This window comes from Augochlora pura, chromosome 10 (genome assembly GCF_028453695.1).
Source record: "Augochlora pura isolate Apur16 chromosome 10, APUR_v2.2.1, whole genome shotgun sequence".
Lineage (NCBI taxonomy): Eukaryota > Metazoa > Arthropoda > Insecta > Hymenoptera > Halictidae > Augochlora > Augochlora pura.
The window spans coordinates 25,648,621-25,664,496 of NC_135781.1; the positions used below are offsets into that span (position 1 = coordinate 25,648,621).

The 15,876-nt window shown below is 41.6% G+C and overlaps 2 protein-coding genes across 2 annotated transcripts in view; both read right to left on the reverse strand.

Moving 5' to 3' along the window:
* Window positions 1-1,207: 1,207 nt before the first annotated feature.
* Window positions 1,208-10,764, reverse strand: LOC144476286 (integrin beta-PS). The gene is made up of 15 exons (XM_078193011.1): window positions 10,181-10,764; window positions 9,782-9,998; window positions 9,487-9,709; window positions 9,205-9,283; window positions 8,658-8,828; window positions 8,467-8,565; window positions 7,935-8,099; window positions 7,686-7,844; window positions 6,376-6,507; window positions 5,982-6,281; window positions 4,908-5,129; window positions 4,129-4,245; window positions 3,861-4,053; window positions 2,864-3,003; window positions 1,208-2,787 (listed from the first exon to the last, which is right to left on the reverse strand). Exons 1-15 carry the CDS (start codon window positions 10,328-10,330, stop codon window positions 2,719-2,721), a joined length of 2,436 nt encoding a protein of 811 aa, XP_078049137.1. The 5' UTR covers window positions 10,331-10,764; the 3' UTR covers window positions 1,208-2,718.
* A 1,490-nt stretch (window positions 10,765-12,254) lies between these two features.
* Window positions 12,255-15,876, reverse strand: part of LOC144476188 (kin of IRRE-like protein 3) — a 243,802-nt gene continuing 240,180 nt past the window's right edge. The window contains exon 13 of the mRNA XM_078192847.1: window positions 12,255-14,539. Coding sequence (XP_078048973.1) covers window positions 14,432-14,539 — 108 coding nt within the window. The 3' untranslated portion in view covers window positions 12,255-14,431. The remainder of the gene's footprint in view (window positions 14,540-15,876) is intronic.

A 15,876-nucleotide genomic window follows, 5' to 3' on the forward strand; every position in this document is an offset into this window, starting at 1 on the left:
AATGTTCCTGGCCGTAAAATAATCAATAAAATCTGCGCAATGTAAAGAAACGGACGTGCGGCGGTGATTTAGTATGCGGAGCGGCCGGCTCCGCTATTCTCTCGTCCGTCTCCCTCCCGCCACGGCTATCCTTAAGGCCCGACTACAGGGCCTGTTGGTCAGCTCCGCTCAGCTCCGCTCAGCTCCGCGAGATCGTTGATCCGGTTCGAACCCGACAACAAAACGGCGAACGATCTCGGGCCCGCGGATCGACTACCTGCGCAATTTGTAGCAGCCTTTTGAAATGTGGCCCCCAACCCATTGTCTTCGCGACGCGGTCCCGAACAGGATGCACTGAATTATGGCGCGGAGATATCGAAACTCCCGGAGAGCAGAAACTTTGTAGAACGGGCTGGCGCGTCGGTGCCGCGATTGCGACGATGGAACGCGAGGCGTGGCGGGGCTCTTAGGCGTCTTGTTTCGATGTTTTACGAGGCGCTAAGCATGCCGTGATTGATGACGGGGGCAACCGACGAGGTTACGTCAGCGAAACGATCGAAACGGCCGAAAAAATCGACGCGTCCGTTCTGAAATCGACGCGCTGCCTGCTCGAATTCGAAGCCGCCGAGCAGGGTGAACGCGTTCGGTAATCAGTGTTCAACCCTTTGTTCGTCTACTGTCGAAGATTCGGAACGGGAGTTCCGTATGCTAGGTCAGGTGAACATTGAAACAGTTCAGGTGCTCAGATACCGTCAACTGTCGCGTCGGAATAGATGAGAGACTGTACGACGGCGGATCTCCATACAAATTCTGGCTTTCCTTTATCCCTTCGTCTACTGGAAGATTCTCTCAAGTTTCGACGAATCAACGATGCTATTATTCCTGTGGATAATTACGAAAGTTTGGTCGAGAAACGAGGAACGTTCTCAGAGAAATCGTTAACGCCAGTGCAACCAAACGCGTCAAAATGGCGGACTTCGAGTAGTTTATTTCACACTTATTGGGATTGTAAAGACGATTTTATGAACAGTTATCAGATCAGACCACAGATTTTGATGTCATATAAAAGTAGTCTGCTCCAATTGCAAGAAATGGAAGCTAAACAGAATGGTCTTCCCTTCTGGAATAATTGACCGTAAATAAACCGTATCAAATTGCAACTGCTCCATTTCACTACAAATGCATAGAATCCGCTATTAATTATACTGTATATTTTATTTATGTTTCATTTAAATACACCACTTTTACAAAACGTATAATTTACTAAAGAATATTAGAGTATGTATACTTCTTAAACAAACATTTGTTTCAACTGACCAGTTAACTAAAAAGCTAACTGGCTAATTCAGACATATTTTGTACCAATCCTTGTGCCTGGACAACAAAATACAGTCTTATTGTCTTCAAAGGGCGAACGCTTTAAAACAGAAACTGATAATTTTTAGTGCTCGATAGTTCTAGCATTAAAGTCGCGGGAAGCCAACAACTTCAGCTAAGGGAAGGAATCTCGCGTTGCCACCGACACTAGGTAATCAAGTCGTATGGGCGGACCGATCGTCAATGTGAGTAGAGCTTTAGGTTTCTGGTGGGAAATACAGCGAATCGCCGCAGGGTCTTGCAGCAGGAGCCGACTATGGTGACGAATTTACGAGCTCCTTACGAGGCTGCCTTCTCCGAGCGTAGCGAGCAATAAAGTACGGGGCCAGAGGATATTCGAAACAATCGGGCCGAGAGGCCAGGACCTATCTCCACGCGAAATCCCCGGATCAAATTTAAAATTGATTTATGGGTGATCGCGCGCCGACCTTCGGCTTCTCCACCCTCGCTCCTCGTTCCCGGCGATCGCGTTCTTCGGACTTCCTGTTGCATCGAGACTTCGGAAGATTAACACCCCCGAGTGTCGTGTCGCACGCATTTCAGTGGCGGCATTATATTTTTACAAGGTTTATTCTTTTCGCGACACGCGATCCTCGACGCCGGCCTTCGAAGCATAAATGACGACAACGACATCGTTCTTCTCGAATAACCCACGTGGCAGATGCAACGCAATTTTTGTATCAGATCGAGACACGAACAACTTCCTCTTTTCACCAGACATTTATTTCGACTCACACTGTTTTATTTCATTTTATTTATTTTAGACTCTTATTCATTGAAAGCAAAAATCCGCTTGTCTCGGTGATCGATAGCAGGTAGATACGAGCAATGAATGCTACCTAGCTGCATCGGAAGTTATTTATCACTCGACCTAATAATTTGCCGCCGATGAACTCCTTCATTTGTTTATAAATTTATCATCTGTATTCGCTTTCTAAAAGATTCGGGAATTGAATCGTTCGAAGATGAGGGTCGAGTGCAGCAAACAGGATACTTTTAAATAAGTCTTATATCGTTTATATCTTCGAATCTTTGAACATTCAACAATACCAGCTTCAGTGACGCTGATTTTAAATGGTGACAGAAACAAAAGTGTTTCTGAAAGACAGACGAATTTTACGCGACGAGAAATCGTGAAAAGGATCGGAGGAAATCCCTGCCGGCCGAACATCCCACCGACAGTAATTAAGCAACATGGCGTCCCGGCCGCTTCGTTTCGCGCACCTTCCGCGGCGCTACCTGCCGCGTCGCATTCCCTTCGAGTGCAAGGAGACTGTTCCTCTCCCAGGATGTGAAGATGCGAAGCATCGAGATCGAAATCCTCCATTGGAGAACTTATTCCGCTCCTACATTCGTTTAATCCTATTGCTCGCCGTGGTACACGGGGTTCACGAAGGTCGACGTGGCTTGTCTGTACAATGGGTTGTCCTCCTAAAATTTCAGTGTTAGTTAAAATGTCTCCACGAATTTTTTAGCTCCGAAGAAGATGATATCGTAGATATATTACCCTGTTCCACTTAGCCAGAGCTCTCTCTCGCTCGAATTTCGCGAACTCTCGTTTATCGTATATAGTTGTTACTACCCTCCAGATCAGGAGGATGACGAGGCCGAGGAACACCGTGCCTGCCACCAATCCGACAGCAACGCCTGCGGAAAACGATCACAAGGTTTATCAGATCTATTAGGTTAAAGAATAAACTGCAAATGTTAATATTATTTGATTATATTATTTCTGATAATATTATTTCTTTGTTTTAAAATGATTTATAATTAATAAATAGTCTTCTTTCGTTTCTTAAGACATTAAGGGAGATAAAGGTTTATTTCTCTTTATTTTTGGAAGCTCTCCATAATATACTACTATTTATTTTTTTTAAAAAACCATTTAAGGACTTTCATGATCAAAATTGTGCAACTATTCTTGTGAAGAAAATTAATGATTCTGTACTATTACTGTCTTTCTAACAAAAGAACTACTAAATCAGTCAAAATGTCTGGTTCCTGATCTTCTTTTTATAATTCCTGATATTCTTGAAGTATATATTACTTGATTGATATATACAGTATAATGTAACTTATACACAGTTTCAATTTTAGGAACACAGGAAATGATAAGCTGTAGTAGCAATACTAACAAACAATAATGACTGAATCTTACAATCTTAAAGCAATTAAATTCTCCATAATTAACCCTTTACACTCGAAGCCATTTTAACTGTAAAACTAATATAATTTTCCTGGTTTATGGTATTTCTATCTCATACGACAAAGTGCATTTTCTGCACATGAAATTGATGTTTGTGACTCGTACCAACAATTTCACTTCTAACAATTTTTTAAATCTAAACTTCGTTAATATAAGAATTATTTTGGAACGTGATAAAACAGTGGTTCCTCAGACTCACCACTCGAGTGCAAAGGGTTAATTAGCAGGTATCGCAGAACAATTCCCTATTCCAATTGTTCTGAAATAATGATGAGTTAGAATCATTATACTCTCTCACCAAAAACGTTAAGTGGCTCGGGACACTGCCTCTTCCGCTGCGCGAGGATATTGAATACTTGAATGTCCCCTCCGGAACCTTCTCTATGCTGATGATACTTGAAGGTGAAAGTGCATCCAGCGGCACCTGGAGTACGGCAGACTGTAGACGAGGTTGCCAGATCTTGGACGGAGTCTTCCTCGACGAGGTCCACCTGTGCGCCATATTAAATGTTCACGAAATTCGCGGCGTTCGATATGTTCCACGAATCGATTTGAAAATCACTTACCAATTCGATTTCGTGGGGACATGTGTCGCATAATCCGTTCTCCGCGTAAGGGCCGCTGTTGTACGCTCTGCACTCCACGCAGTTCTTCAGCTCCTCGCACAATTGTCCTGGACAGGTCTGGAATCACGACCATGATCAACCGATAATACCACAGAAACGTTATCTAATCTATTTGTGATATATTTGTAATGCGTGACGTTGATTTAATATATTAGGAGGGTCACTCGAATGGGGGAACGTTATCCCATTTGGTTCACCAAATTGATTCGATTAGTTGAACCGAAATTAATACTTTGACTATCTTTATCTATCCGAAATTAATACTTATGACAAGAGAAGTTAGACGAGAATGTGACCTTTCATTTAATGAAATAATTTATTGGTCCGTATGTCACTTTCTCTTTTCTGCCATAAATGCACGTTAGAAGATATAATAGGTTATCATAATAATTATATGAGGGATTTTTAGGTAAAATAAATATTTTCTGCATTATTGAATGATCCAGAATCTTTAGATTATTACCTTTCTTTACAATTTTAATAAGTTAAAAGAAACGCAATGTTACTTTTAAATAACTTCAAACGTGTTTCCAGTTTTGTAAAAACAGTGCAACATAAATCTGAATAGATAATTTCGTTAAATACTCGGCGAAACACCCAGGAATAATTCTTGCGTCTAATGAGAACTCGAATGTACTAGTTTCGCCGTCGAACGCGTTCGAACGACAGCGTCGGAAGAATATCGCAACGATTGCGGACGAAAGACAAGGATTACGAACCGGACACTCCTCGCAATACTCTCCCGAGTAACGGATATTGTCCTTCTCCTGGCAATGGCATTTACCGCAGATGCAGTCACCTCGTCCGCTGCACATCTCCGCCATCTCGGTACCGCGGGGGAAGCATGTGCTGTTCGACTGCCAGCAGCTGCAGGTTTCGCCGCCCCATCCCGCGTCGCAATTGCAAGTACCGCATTCGCAATTGCCACGTCCGCCGCAAATCTTGAACAGAAACGCGACGACAGATAGAATAATAGAATCCGCGCGCGAGCGCGGACGCGCGCAATTTATCCGCCGTCCGCTCGGACGCGAACGTCCTGCAGGTTTCCATAAAGGGTAGGGTTATACAAGCAACGGATAAACAGCTCCGGGAGACGCGAGCTTCCCTGCAACCCTGACGAATTAGGTTCGCTCGTTACGAAACGGTCTCTGCATCAGAGAGCAGCCGAACTCCATTAGGTTTCCCGCGGCAGACGAGGTACGATCCTCTCTTTAGTTTGTCCCAGTGGAAATTTTGATAATTCATGCATCGGATCTTGCAAAATTGTTGCACCTTTTTGGGAATGTATTGTCCTGCCATGGTTTCGTTTCTCTTCACGTCATAACAGGAGTAGTAGGTCCATCATCTCTCCTTCTTACACCGTGCTAAGGTAGATGTTTCAATTATCGCGATCGCGGATTAGAATCACAGAGAAGAAATGGCAAACAGGAAAGTGTTATATACTTTAGGTGTTATATATTTTAACTTTAAATCCGAAATAATTTTCCTGGCTCATAGTATCTCTATTCTATGCAACAAACTGTACTTTTGTGCATAGGAAACTGATTCTTGTGACTCATGAATCAGCTTGTCTATTTGATAAACTTTTAAATCTAAATTTTGTTGGTATAAAAATTATCTTAGAACGTGATAGAACAATTTTACTGGTGTCTCAGAGTCACCGCTCGAGTGCAAAGTGTTAACTACATTTGTCATAATACTTTCCTTTTTCTACAGATTTTTAATCAGAGGGCACGATAATCTGTACGGGCACGGTAATTAGTATTCTATTTCAGATCAAGAAACGTACGTACCAACCCTCCGCTGCGGTTGCAGTAGAAATTGTTGCACTCGCAGTATGTTCCGTAGAAAAGTTGCTTCGGGTCCGGCCGCAGCGTGCACTCGCACACGCCGCATTTGCAAACTCCGTTGCCGCTGCAGATTTCGGTGGTATCGTTGTTAGGTTTACACTTGAACAACTCGGCTTCTTTAATCATATCGACGTCGTTACCCCCGCATTCGCAGGTTTTCCCATGGTAACCGTCGTCGCAGTCGCAAACGCCACATACCATGGTACCATTCCCGCCGCATTCCTGCGAAGCTGGCTCGTACCCCTGCGTTTTCATCGGTTGCGACAGCGACTCGTTAAATTTGAACGTATCAGATTTCAATGAGAAAGAAGGGTTAAAGAAGAGATAATTATTTTACCGGATGTCCTGGTTGTGCACAGGGACAGTCGCACACGAGAGACAAGTCGATCCTCAGGCTCTCGTTTATACCTCCAGGTCTTATATAGATGGTTTGCTGCCATTCACTGGGATCCGCTGGACACTCGACTGCCTGTAATAATATAAAGGAGAATTAACAAAATAAGTTCTTGTGCAATCTAATTAGACTCGACTACCATTTTCTTATTTATTTTCGTTTCGAAACGAAACGTCAATTATCGATGAAGGTTTCAATTAAACCGTAACTGCAATACAAAGAGGACGGAAAATTGAGTAAAATACTATAATTAATAAACGAATAAAATATTTTAGGCCAACTGAAATATTCCGAAGAATTTGTTGCATCCATTTTACATAACAAAAGTTAACCCTTTACACTCGGGTAGTGACTCTGAAACGCCACTAAACATTCAATCACATTCTAAAGTAATTTTTAGATCTTTAAACAAACTGTTGAAAGTCCAACTGGTATATGAGTCGCCAAAATCAATTATATATACACAAAATACAATAAATTATATAAAATGAAAATACTATAAATCCAGTATAGTAATACTGGATTTAAAGTTAAAATGGCTTAGAGTGTAAAGGGTTAATTTGTTGTTGTAAATATCGAGAATAGAGGTGATTCTTGCCATTTTTCTCATAAGAGACCATGTTAAAACCAGTACGAATTATCTGCTCATGGAAATGTTTAAATAGCGCCATTTGTTATAGTGGCAAAACGCGCAAACTGTTCAACGATTTAGTATCAACATACTCAGCCAGACGGCGGCGATCGTCAATTCTACTCGAAATGTTAAGCCAGCGCCAGTGAACGTGGCGGCGAAAGGATGAAACTGCTAAAGAAATTACAGACTGCACCGATAACAAAAGACATTGCCACTGTACGTTTCGCAGTGTATTTTTAGCTTGTTGGTAAATTGTTCTACCAGTTTAAATATTTCGCCATTACGCGTAAATGGCGCTATTTGGACGTAATTTTTTCACAGCCAACTTCACACTTAAGCTGCATAATCATTATATATTTGGACAACTGATATAGTAAGTCTTGTTTGTTAAAAATTTTGTTTCATTCTTTGCGATAGTTTTTGTTTACTGATCTATTGCTTCATTTCCACCAAAAAAAATGAAATGACTTTCTGAACAACCCAGTAGAAACAGCAAAGTGATCTCAACATTTCTGTCTCCTTCGAATTCTTCTCGTCTTCTTCAATTATCAAATTCTTGTCAGAAATAAAATTCTTTGTTTCACTAAAAGTATTACCGATCCTGTTTCGACCGATGTACCTTAAACACTAGTTCGAACGACACAATGTCTCCCACTCGCAAACCTCCGCATTCACGTCGTTCCTGCATTTCTTTATGTTTGTCCAAACATCGGGAGAAATACTTGAGATCGATGGTCTCTGGTGCATTGTCCGTTAGCGCCACGGACTGTACCAATTTCTAAAACAATAATCACGAATCCTGTAAAATTTCATTCCAAAACACTTCTAAAACCAGCTTGCAAAACAACGCGTTAACAATCGTTTCTACCTCGTACTCCTTGCTGATGATCTTCACCAGATTATTAGAGTTCTTGTGGATGATGTCTATGGATGAACCACTGATGCGAGCACTGAGAGACTTGTAAGACTCAAACTCGTTGCTCGTGATGGCGAAGATGATGTTCACGTTGTGCTCACGTGCCATCTTGTTGATCTGCGTGCAATCAACGAGAATTAATATCCATTACATTAACATTCGTTACAATAATGAATTAATTACATTAATTCATCGAAACCAATGCTGACTATTTTAACCCTTCACCTTGTGTATACGTTGTTAATCAACAAACAGTTGACTACAGTATTTAAAAAAATAAATTATGATTACAAACATTTATATTTTAGAAAGTAAAGTGATATTACTAAATACAATATCAATGTAATATTTATCAAATATCATTGTAAAATTTAGAGAACAAGAAACGACTACTACCTTGTAGCATTCCGTACCTCAGTGTCAACTACTCGGTAACGCGTTCCGTAGCGAAAGGGTTAAAATTAATTATGAAAAATCTGTATACTTGTGCTATGGACGGGTAATCCTGCAAGAGCGAGTACGTGTAGTTTCCTTGCTCGTCCAGGTGGCACTTGCAATCGTTCGGCTCGATGATACCGGCGAGCTGAGTAAACATCATCGAGTCATTGAACGGAATGACAATAGAATATAATTCAAGTAAGATTTTCTCGAGCAAGACGCTTCTGGGGAACGTACTCTACCGTCTCCGGCGATATGGGACGTCGCGTCTGTCGAGAAAACGATGAGATGCCTGGCCAGCCGCCGCCATCCGATCTCCTTGGTGCAGACTATAGCCTGCATGATTGCGTCCATGCCGCCTTCGGGTCCGTCCAGATTGCCGGATATCACTGCTCGTTGCACTTTTTCCTACAAAAAAATACATCGATCGGTATATGTCCATTGTAATTAAACACAGTAAATTCTCTCAAATTTTCCTTCAGCTTGTAAACAAAACATAGACAATTTGGGAAGAAGAAATACAATTATTCGAGCTTTTCGCTTTGTTTTTATAGTCATTGACACCCTTCCACTTGCAAATAAAATATGAACAACTTGGAAAGCGGAGATACGATTATTCGGGCTTTGTAATTCGTTTACATGGTCACCGATTATCAGCAACTATAAAAACGAGCCGCAAGGCTCGAATATCTCCTCTTCTAAATTCGTCCAATTGTTGTTTATAAGTGGAAGGACAATTCGAGAGAATTAACTGTAACACAAAGAGTTCTAAAACTATGATTACTTTGAAGGAGTATATATCGTCGGTCAACGGCATCTGATTCCTGTATCCATAAGGGTAGGCGTCCGTTTTACGCAGCACGCTACGGAAATAGAAAGCTCGTTAACGAGTGTGTGGCTGTGCACTGTGTTTCCTAACACTGGAAACACTGAATAGCCAAATATACAAATACGGTGGTCGATTTGAAGCTGTTCGATTTCTATAAAGCTTCGAAGAAATCGAAAGACTGTCGACTTTACGGCGATTCTAGCATCAATGCTATAAGCGTTGGAACACGAAACATACTGTGTGGGGTTGGTCATAGGCAGCACAACTTTGTCGACGAAACTGCCGAATCCCAGACGAAAATTGGAGGTCAGCTTTCGCATTGCGTCAGCTATGTCCTGTCCGATTTGTGACAACTGGTCCTTGTAGCTTTCCATAGTATACGATAGATCCATGATGTAGTACAGGTCAACTGGATAGTCCTCTGCTAGACTGTAATTGAGGGTCAAGCGGAATTCCTCGCCTGTAAGGATATCACGATCGATTACAATCATGTGTAGTTTCATTTAAAATAGTCCTATCAGGATGTAAAAACGATACGTTCCTCGTCGAAGTCTAAGTTGAACCCTCTGCGGCTGAATTTGGACGGGGGCACTGCCTTTAACAAATGACAGCGATCGATTCTCGAGGATAGTTAAATAGTTTGGATCATTGATCACGTGAGATTCTGGACACCACTTGTCGAGTTCCTTGTAATACTTTTGCCTGGTGATGCAGCGCATGAAGCCACTGTCGGCATTTTGAATTGACTCCTGAAATTGACAACTTTACCCGTGATCCTCTGCAAACCGAACAATTAGGTCGTTCTATGCGCTTATTAGAATTCAATCAGTCTTGTATCAAATTTGTACAAATTTCGGCCAAAGTGCTCGCTTCAGGCAGATGGTTAACGCATGCGGTGTCTTCTAAAATGTGTCGTAAATACAATACTCACCGTTTTGGAGCACCAGACGCATTGCGAGGTCCGCAGGCAGCTGGTACAAGTCCGTTGAGATGCGCACTGGCTCTCCGCGTCCTTGTACTCGGAGGAGATCAACGGCAAGAGATGAATCCCGAGGAACAGCAGCAGCTTCCAAGAAGTCATTGTTCTTCTTTACTGGCACTAATTACTTATGGACAAGCGAGGTGTGGCAAACTGGAGACGACGGAAGGATATTGCGGCATCGCGCGGAAACGAGACCGAGATAAACCGACGGACACGTCATTGTGGAACAATCTTCCGTTCAAAGTGATCCGTCGATCACTGGTGAAATCATTCGGGGGATATCCGTGTCCGACACCATTGATTCCCGGCACGTCGTTTACATTTTCATCCCATTGTCTTATCTGTCGGATCGATTCACTCTTGGAACACAATTTCGGTTATAATTACACTCGCGTCTTTTGGACGTCGGTTGCGATCAATTTGATTTCGATATTACTCACTGCTATGAACTTCGGTGCACCTTGGCACGATGCGTTATGTGTCGTAGATTCGTCGGAAGAGAAAAGTGTATCGGAGTGACGGCGAATAACGACGGTGAGATGCGAAGGAATACTGAGAGATTTCGCGGAAACGGTCGAATGATAAAATGACGGATACGTCATCAACACCATCGAATCGCATCTTTGTCTAGATATTGTTCGTTGACCGAACAATTACAGCTTCTTTTATTCCGACAGAACACAATTATTTAAACACAATTGTAACGTAATTGTTTAGAAAATTAGTCGTAAGAAGACTGCGAAAATTTATGCAGAATAGAAACTTTCAAAGACGATTTGAAGAAACTGAAATGAAATAAAAATAAGTCGTTTCTGTCTAATAATTTTTATAAGATAAAAGTAATAAAATTATTAAATTCTTCTTAGGTGTTCTCAATTTTTCTATTTTAACCACTGATTTTTCCAATAAATGTATACAGTTCGCAGTTTAGATATAAATGAAAATTAGAGGAGTTCAAAGGAGATGTTCATAATTCTATCAGAGTCTTTTTGCACCTACTATACTCACCCCTTGTGCACCCCCTTGTATAAACTAAAATAAATAGGAAACTAACGGGTCTGGTCTCAAAATGATCGCAAAATGATAATAATTATGATTTTATAAGCAAACCCTCAACTAAATCGATTTTCTTAGAAAAATATATAAAATATTTGGCGAAATCTTACAATGTTCGATTTAAATAAATAAGCGTACAAATTGAATATTTATTCAATATTTACATCCATATGTGTTAAAAGTCTAATAAAAATTGCATTTCTAGTTATCTCTGTGTCTGATAAAACATATAAAAGTAGCACTAATACGTATTTTGTGTTAACAAATTACTTTATCGAGCATAAAGTCCATTTCTATACCACATTGATAATAATACATTAATAGTCTAGTCCCATACCTTGTTAGTGATAATATCATGCTTTATCATCCATTGGTAAGCTCGGTAAAGGGTTAAGCAAAATTCGTAAGCTTCACCATCTAGCGGAGGAAACTGAAACTAAATCGTCGAACAGATTCAGCGTTTTGCAACCGCGACTAGTGGCGCTATTTGAATATTTTCAGGAGCAGATGATTCATTCCGGGTTTAACGCAATCTCTTATAGGAAAAGCGATAAGGATCATCTGTTCTTGGTATTTACGATAATAAAAATAATCCTTTCGCGTCGTACAAACGTAGGAAGGTTTCCTGAATATTTAACCCTTTGCACTCGAATGGTGACTCTGAGGCACACTGAAATTATACTATTGCAATCTAAAATAATTTTCATAGCAATAAAGTTTAGATTTAAAAATTTGTTGACTAGTGAAACTGTTGCTATGGTGCACTTTATCTCATAGAATAGAAATACTATGAGCCAGGAAAATTATTTCATAATTACAGTTAAAATAGTTTCGAGTGCAAAGGGTTAAGTATCGTAGTGGTGAGGAGGTAGATCAAATAGACTAAATAAATAGACGATTGTTGTACAATTCCTTTATTGAACGTCTTTGTCGACAATGTCGGTAACGCAGAAAAGAAGAGAGGAGTCTTTGAGATCGTTGCGTTGCGTTCGCGTTTACCGCGAATAAAACCAGTAGCTGCTGAAAATCACCGCTTTATTAACAACATTATCGTAAGCATTATAAATACGATACATAATAGTTCTCATTTCGATTTGGTTCTGTGACCGGTGTTTGTCGTACAGATTCTCTATTCTCGCCTGTTAAAATTCGGAACGTACGGTACTGGCAGTATTACTTTATTCTTTTTTTTTTTATTTTTGCGAGATAATGACCATCACACTATCGAACGAAACTCTATCGGTTAAAGATTTTTGGCGAGCAGGTTTCGCGTCCCTGACCTTTTTCCTCGGGTTCTTTTCTCGACGCGCGAACGGTTCGGCGCGTGTCCTCGCCGCGCGACAAAAACGGACAAACGAGAGAGCTCGCTGGCACGACGCGTGTCGAGATCTCGAATATATCCGACGACGAAGAGAATCACTCGGGGGCCCGAAGACGGCTTCAACTTCGGACCCGATAGTGACACGGATAGTAGCCTGGCAAAGCGGAGAACATGGTTTTCGGAAGGAGTCGCGTGAAAATAGAAGAAATACGAACACTGACACATTCGACGGCTGAAACGCTGGAATCGCTCTTTCAAGATCGCCGTACACGTAATTAATTGAAACCCGACAATGCGATTCATCTAACTCGTTCATCTGTGGTTGCTTTTGGTTATCCTTCGGCAGCGTATCCATTTCGAAGCGATATCGAACGCATCAATGCCGTCGACCACGGCACCGGCCCATCGCAGGTGTAATATGCTTGAGAAAGAACTCTTCTTCTCTCTTCCAAGTATTCTATCAAGCACGCTATAATCTAATCTGCCATTATAGCTGATCATACGTTGGACGTGGATAATACTTTCGCTACCAGGTGCCTCTGCTCCGAGCAGACAAAGATCGTAAATCCGAACGGTTTTATTGCATTCAACGCAGCTTTTATTGTTTTCTTCACCTCCGATGGTTTTTCGAACGATTGCAGTAATCTTGGAAGAATCACAACCACGCTGCGAAGTTTGAACGATTCGCGATGAGGATCAGGGGTTAAGAAGGTTTAGGAAACTATGATCCACATCCTTGATTCGCCGAGTCGTTGGCGAAACCATCAGGCTGCAACACCCTTGGCTCGCTATACGTTTAGGTAGAGATTCCCAGTTAGACGATGTTTCCATTGTTTCGAGGAGCGATTCCGAGATTTCGGGCGATCGGTAGAGTCTGAACGGTGTAGAACGGAGAGAGGAGGACTCGCGAGCAAGGAGACGGGGTGTCCGTTCGATGGGTACCATCGTGTCGGTACGACTCCTTCCCGAAACCATCCGTGCTCTGCTCTGCCAGAAAATGCACATTTACCAATGAAATAAGTGAAACAGGGGAGAGCGATTTACCGGCGCTGGGGGTCTCCTTGTGTTTTGATTGCTTGCTACTTTGTTTCAGTCTCTGTTCCTCCCGTTGCACAGTGGGACCATTTCGTTCCAAACGAGGTAAAAAACATTTTATAACTTTTTGCATCTCACCCTGTACAATGTAAATATGTTTTCGAGTAATGAACACTGAAATAAACTTTTTGATAAAAATAACTGATACAACATATGATATTAGCAAAAGGCACGTGACAAGTGCTTGAATTACGTGATCTTTCCGTAGTTATATATACGCGATTATTTCTATAAATTTTGCATTGACAGCCTTTGGCAGTTGGTGATTTTTAAAACGAAAGTGAAGCTTCAGTCTATAGAATGCGCTAAATCGGACACTGCATCACGCTGCATTCATGATTAAAAATTGAAATTAAAAGACATCTTCAATTAAGTATATTTTGATTCTGTCACTCATTGTGCAATTTAAAAAAATAATTCTATTATTTGGTAACGATTTCGAGACGGGCCATCAGAATTGACAAATGGTAAAAATAGTTACACCAAATCATAGTCCGCATTCCCAACTATATAAGAATTAACTTTTCATTGTAGAAATACGACTTCTATAATGACTTTTTACCGCGTTCGCGTATGCAACGGCCCCACTGTGCGTCGATCGCTACTCTCATCTCTTTATCTCTCTCCCGTCCCGCTGCGATCCTCCTCCCTCGTGTCTCTCCCCTAGGGCGCGACGTGTGCGTGTACTGCGTGTGTATATCAATAGAAAATAGACAATAGCAAAATCTTCAGTTGTTCGAGCTCGGCTTGAACGTCGTGTACTGTGGCGGCTTCTCGATCTTGCAGTGGGGCTTCAGTGTCGCTAAACGATCTGGTTTGAGAAACAGCTGCTCCCCCTGCACAATTTTTCATCTTAAGGATCTTAAGGGGACACTACTGCCGGTACAATCGATGATATCGGTGGGGGAGATGGCGCGAGATTGTTGCGCTCGTACCGGGGAAAATGACCGATTCGAACGATTTCTAGGGTTCTACGGGGGGGGGCGGTGAACTCTGGCCGAAACGAAATCGATTGTGCTCGTCGGACCGAGGACATTTCTCAGTCGTCCGCGATTTGTTTCGCGCAGGCGATCGGTCGTCGCGCTGAGAAATTCGCTCGGGAAACAGCCGGCGATTTGAAATCTTCAACCCTTGGGCAATCCTTGGAAAATGGTCGCGTTACAAATGTCGCGATAACAAGATTGCGGATGTTTGTTCATAATTTTAGAGTAAACAAACTATCAATTGTTTTCGATTTGGTTGAATTTAAGTAAATAATAACGAAATCATAAAATCCTGCTAAATCTGTTAAAAATCTACGCAATCCACAAGACTAATGTCAATTTTAAATTAATACTAATTTTGTCGATTATACCTCCACATAGTTTGTCGAATCAATTTATAACTCCGATAAAAAAAATCTCGAATAATTTCAATGAGTTCTAAATAATACAGTGGTATTATAAAATTGCCCTCGTTTCACCAATTAATTTTTCTTACGAATGCATAAAATCCACGGTCTGGCAATAACGCTTTATCAAATTCACTCTTCAAACCGTCCAATTCGATTTTACTTGTAATTGCAGAGGTGAAAAGCGAGAACTTACTTCGATAAAACAAACACAATCTGCGTCGATACCCGCAATCGTTCTCCACAATTATTACGAAGAAAAAAATGTTATCGACTAGCCATCGAAGGCAATATTGAATGCGTAACGTCAAATTGATTCCCTTTAGCAATCGTTAAACGGAACACGATCGGATGTTCAATTCGACGACCATCGACGCACTTCAGACGGCGCTCTCTTACGAAATTACCTCCGCCACGTTTAATTGGCCCCGGTCCGGACGGGCTCGAGCGATCAATCGAGTTTGTCCCGGCCACAGGGAACACGTGCTGTTTGTGCAGTGTCATACGTAAAATGAAAAAGTAAGCGGACTTTCACTCCTTGGACACTAATCAAGTCTTCATTCTCTAATGGTGGTACGCTAGTCGACGATGCAATAAGGGGAGCACAAACCATGCAGTTTACAGAGTATTTACAGTGTACAGTATGGAGTGGTGAGAATACTTTCTTCGTCGGAGTAAATCGAGATTGGAGAAGTTACACGCTACTTCGGCGATGCGAAACGGAATACGCGGCAACCGCGACAGACGACGGTCTTGCGTTTCGGATCGTGGGCGCACCGATCA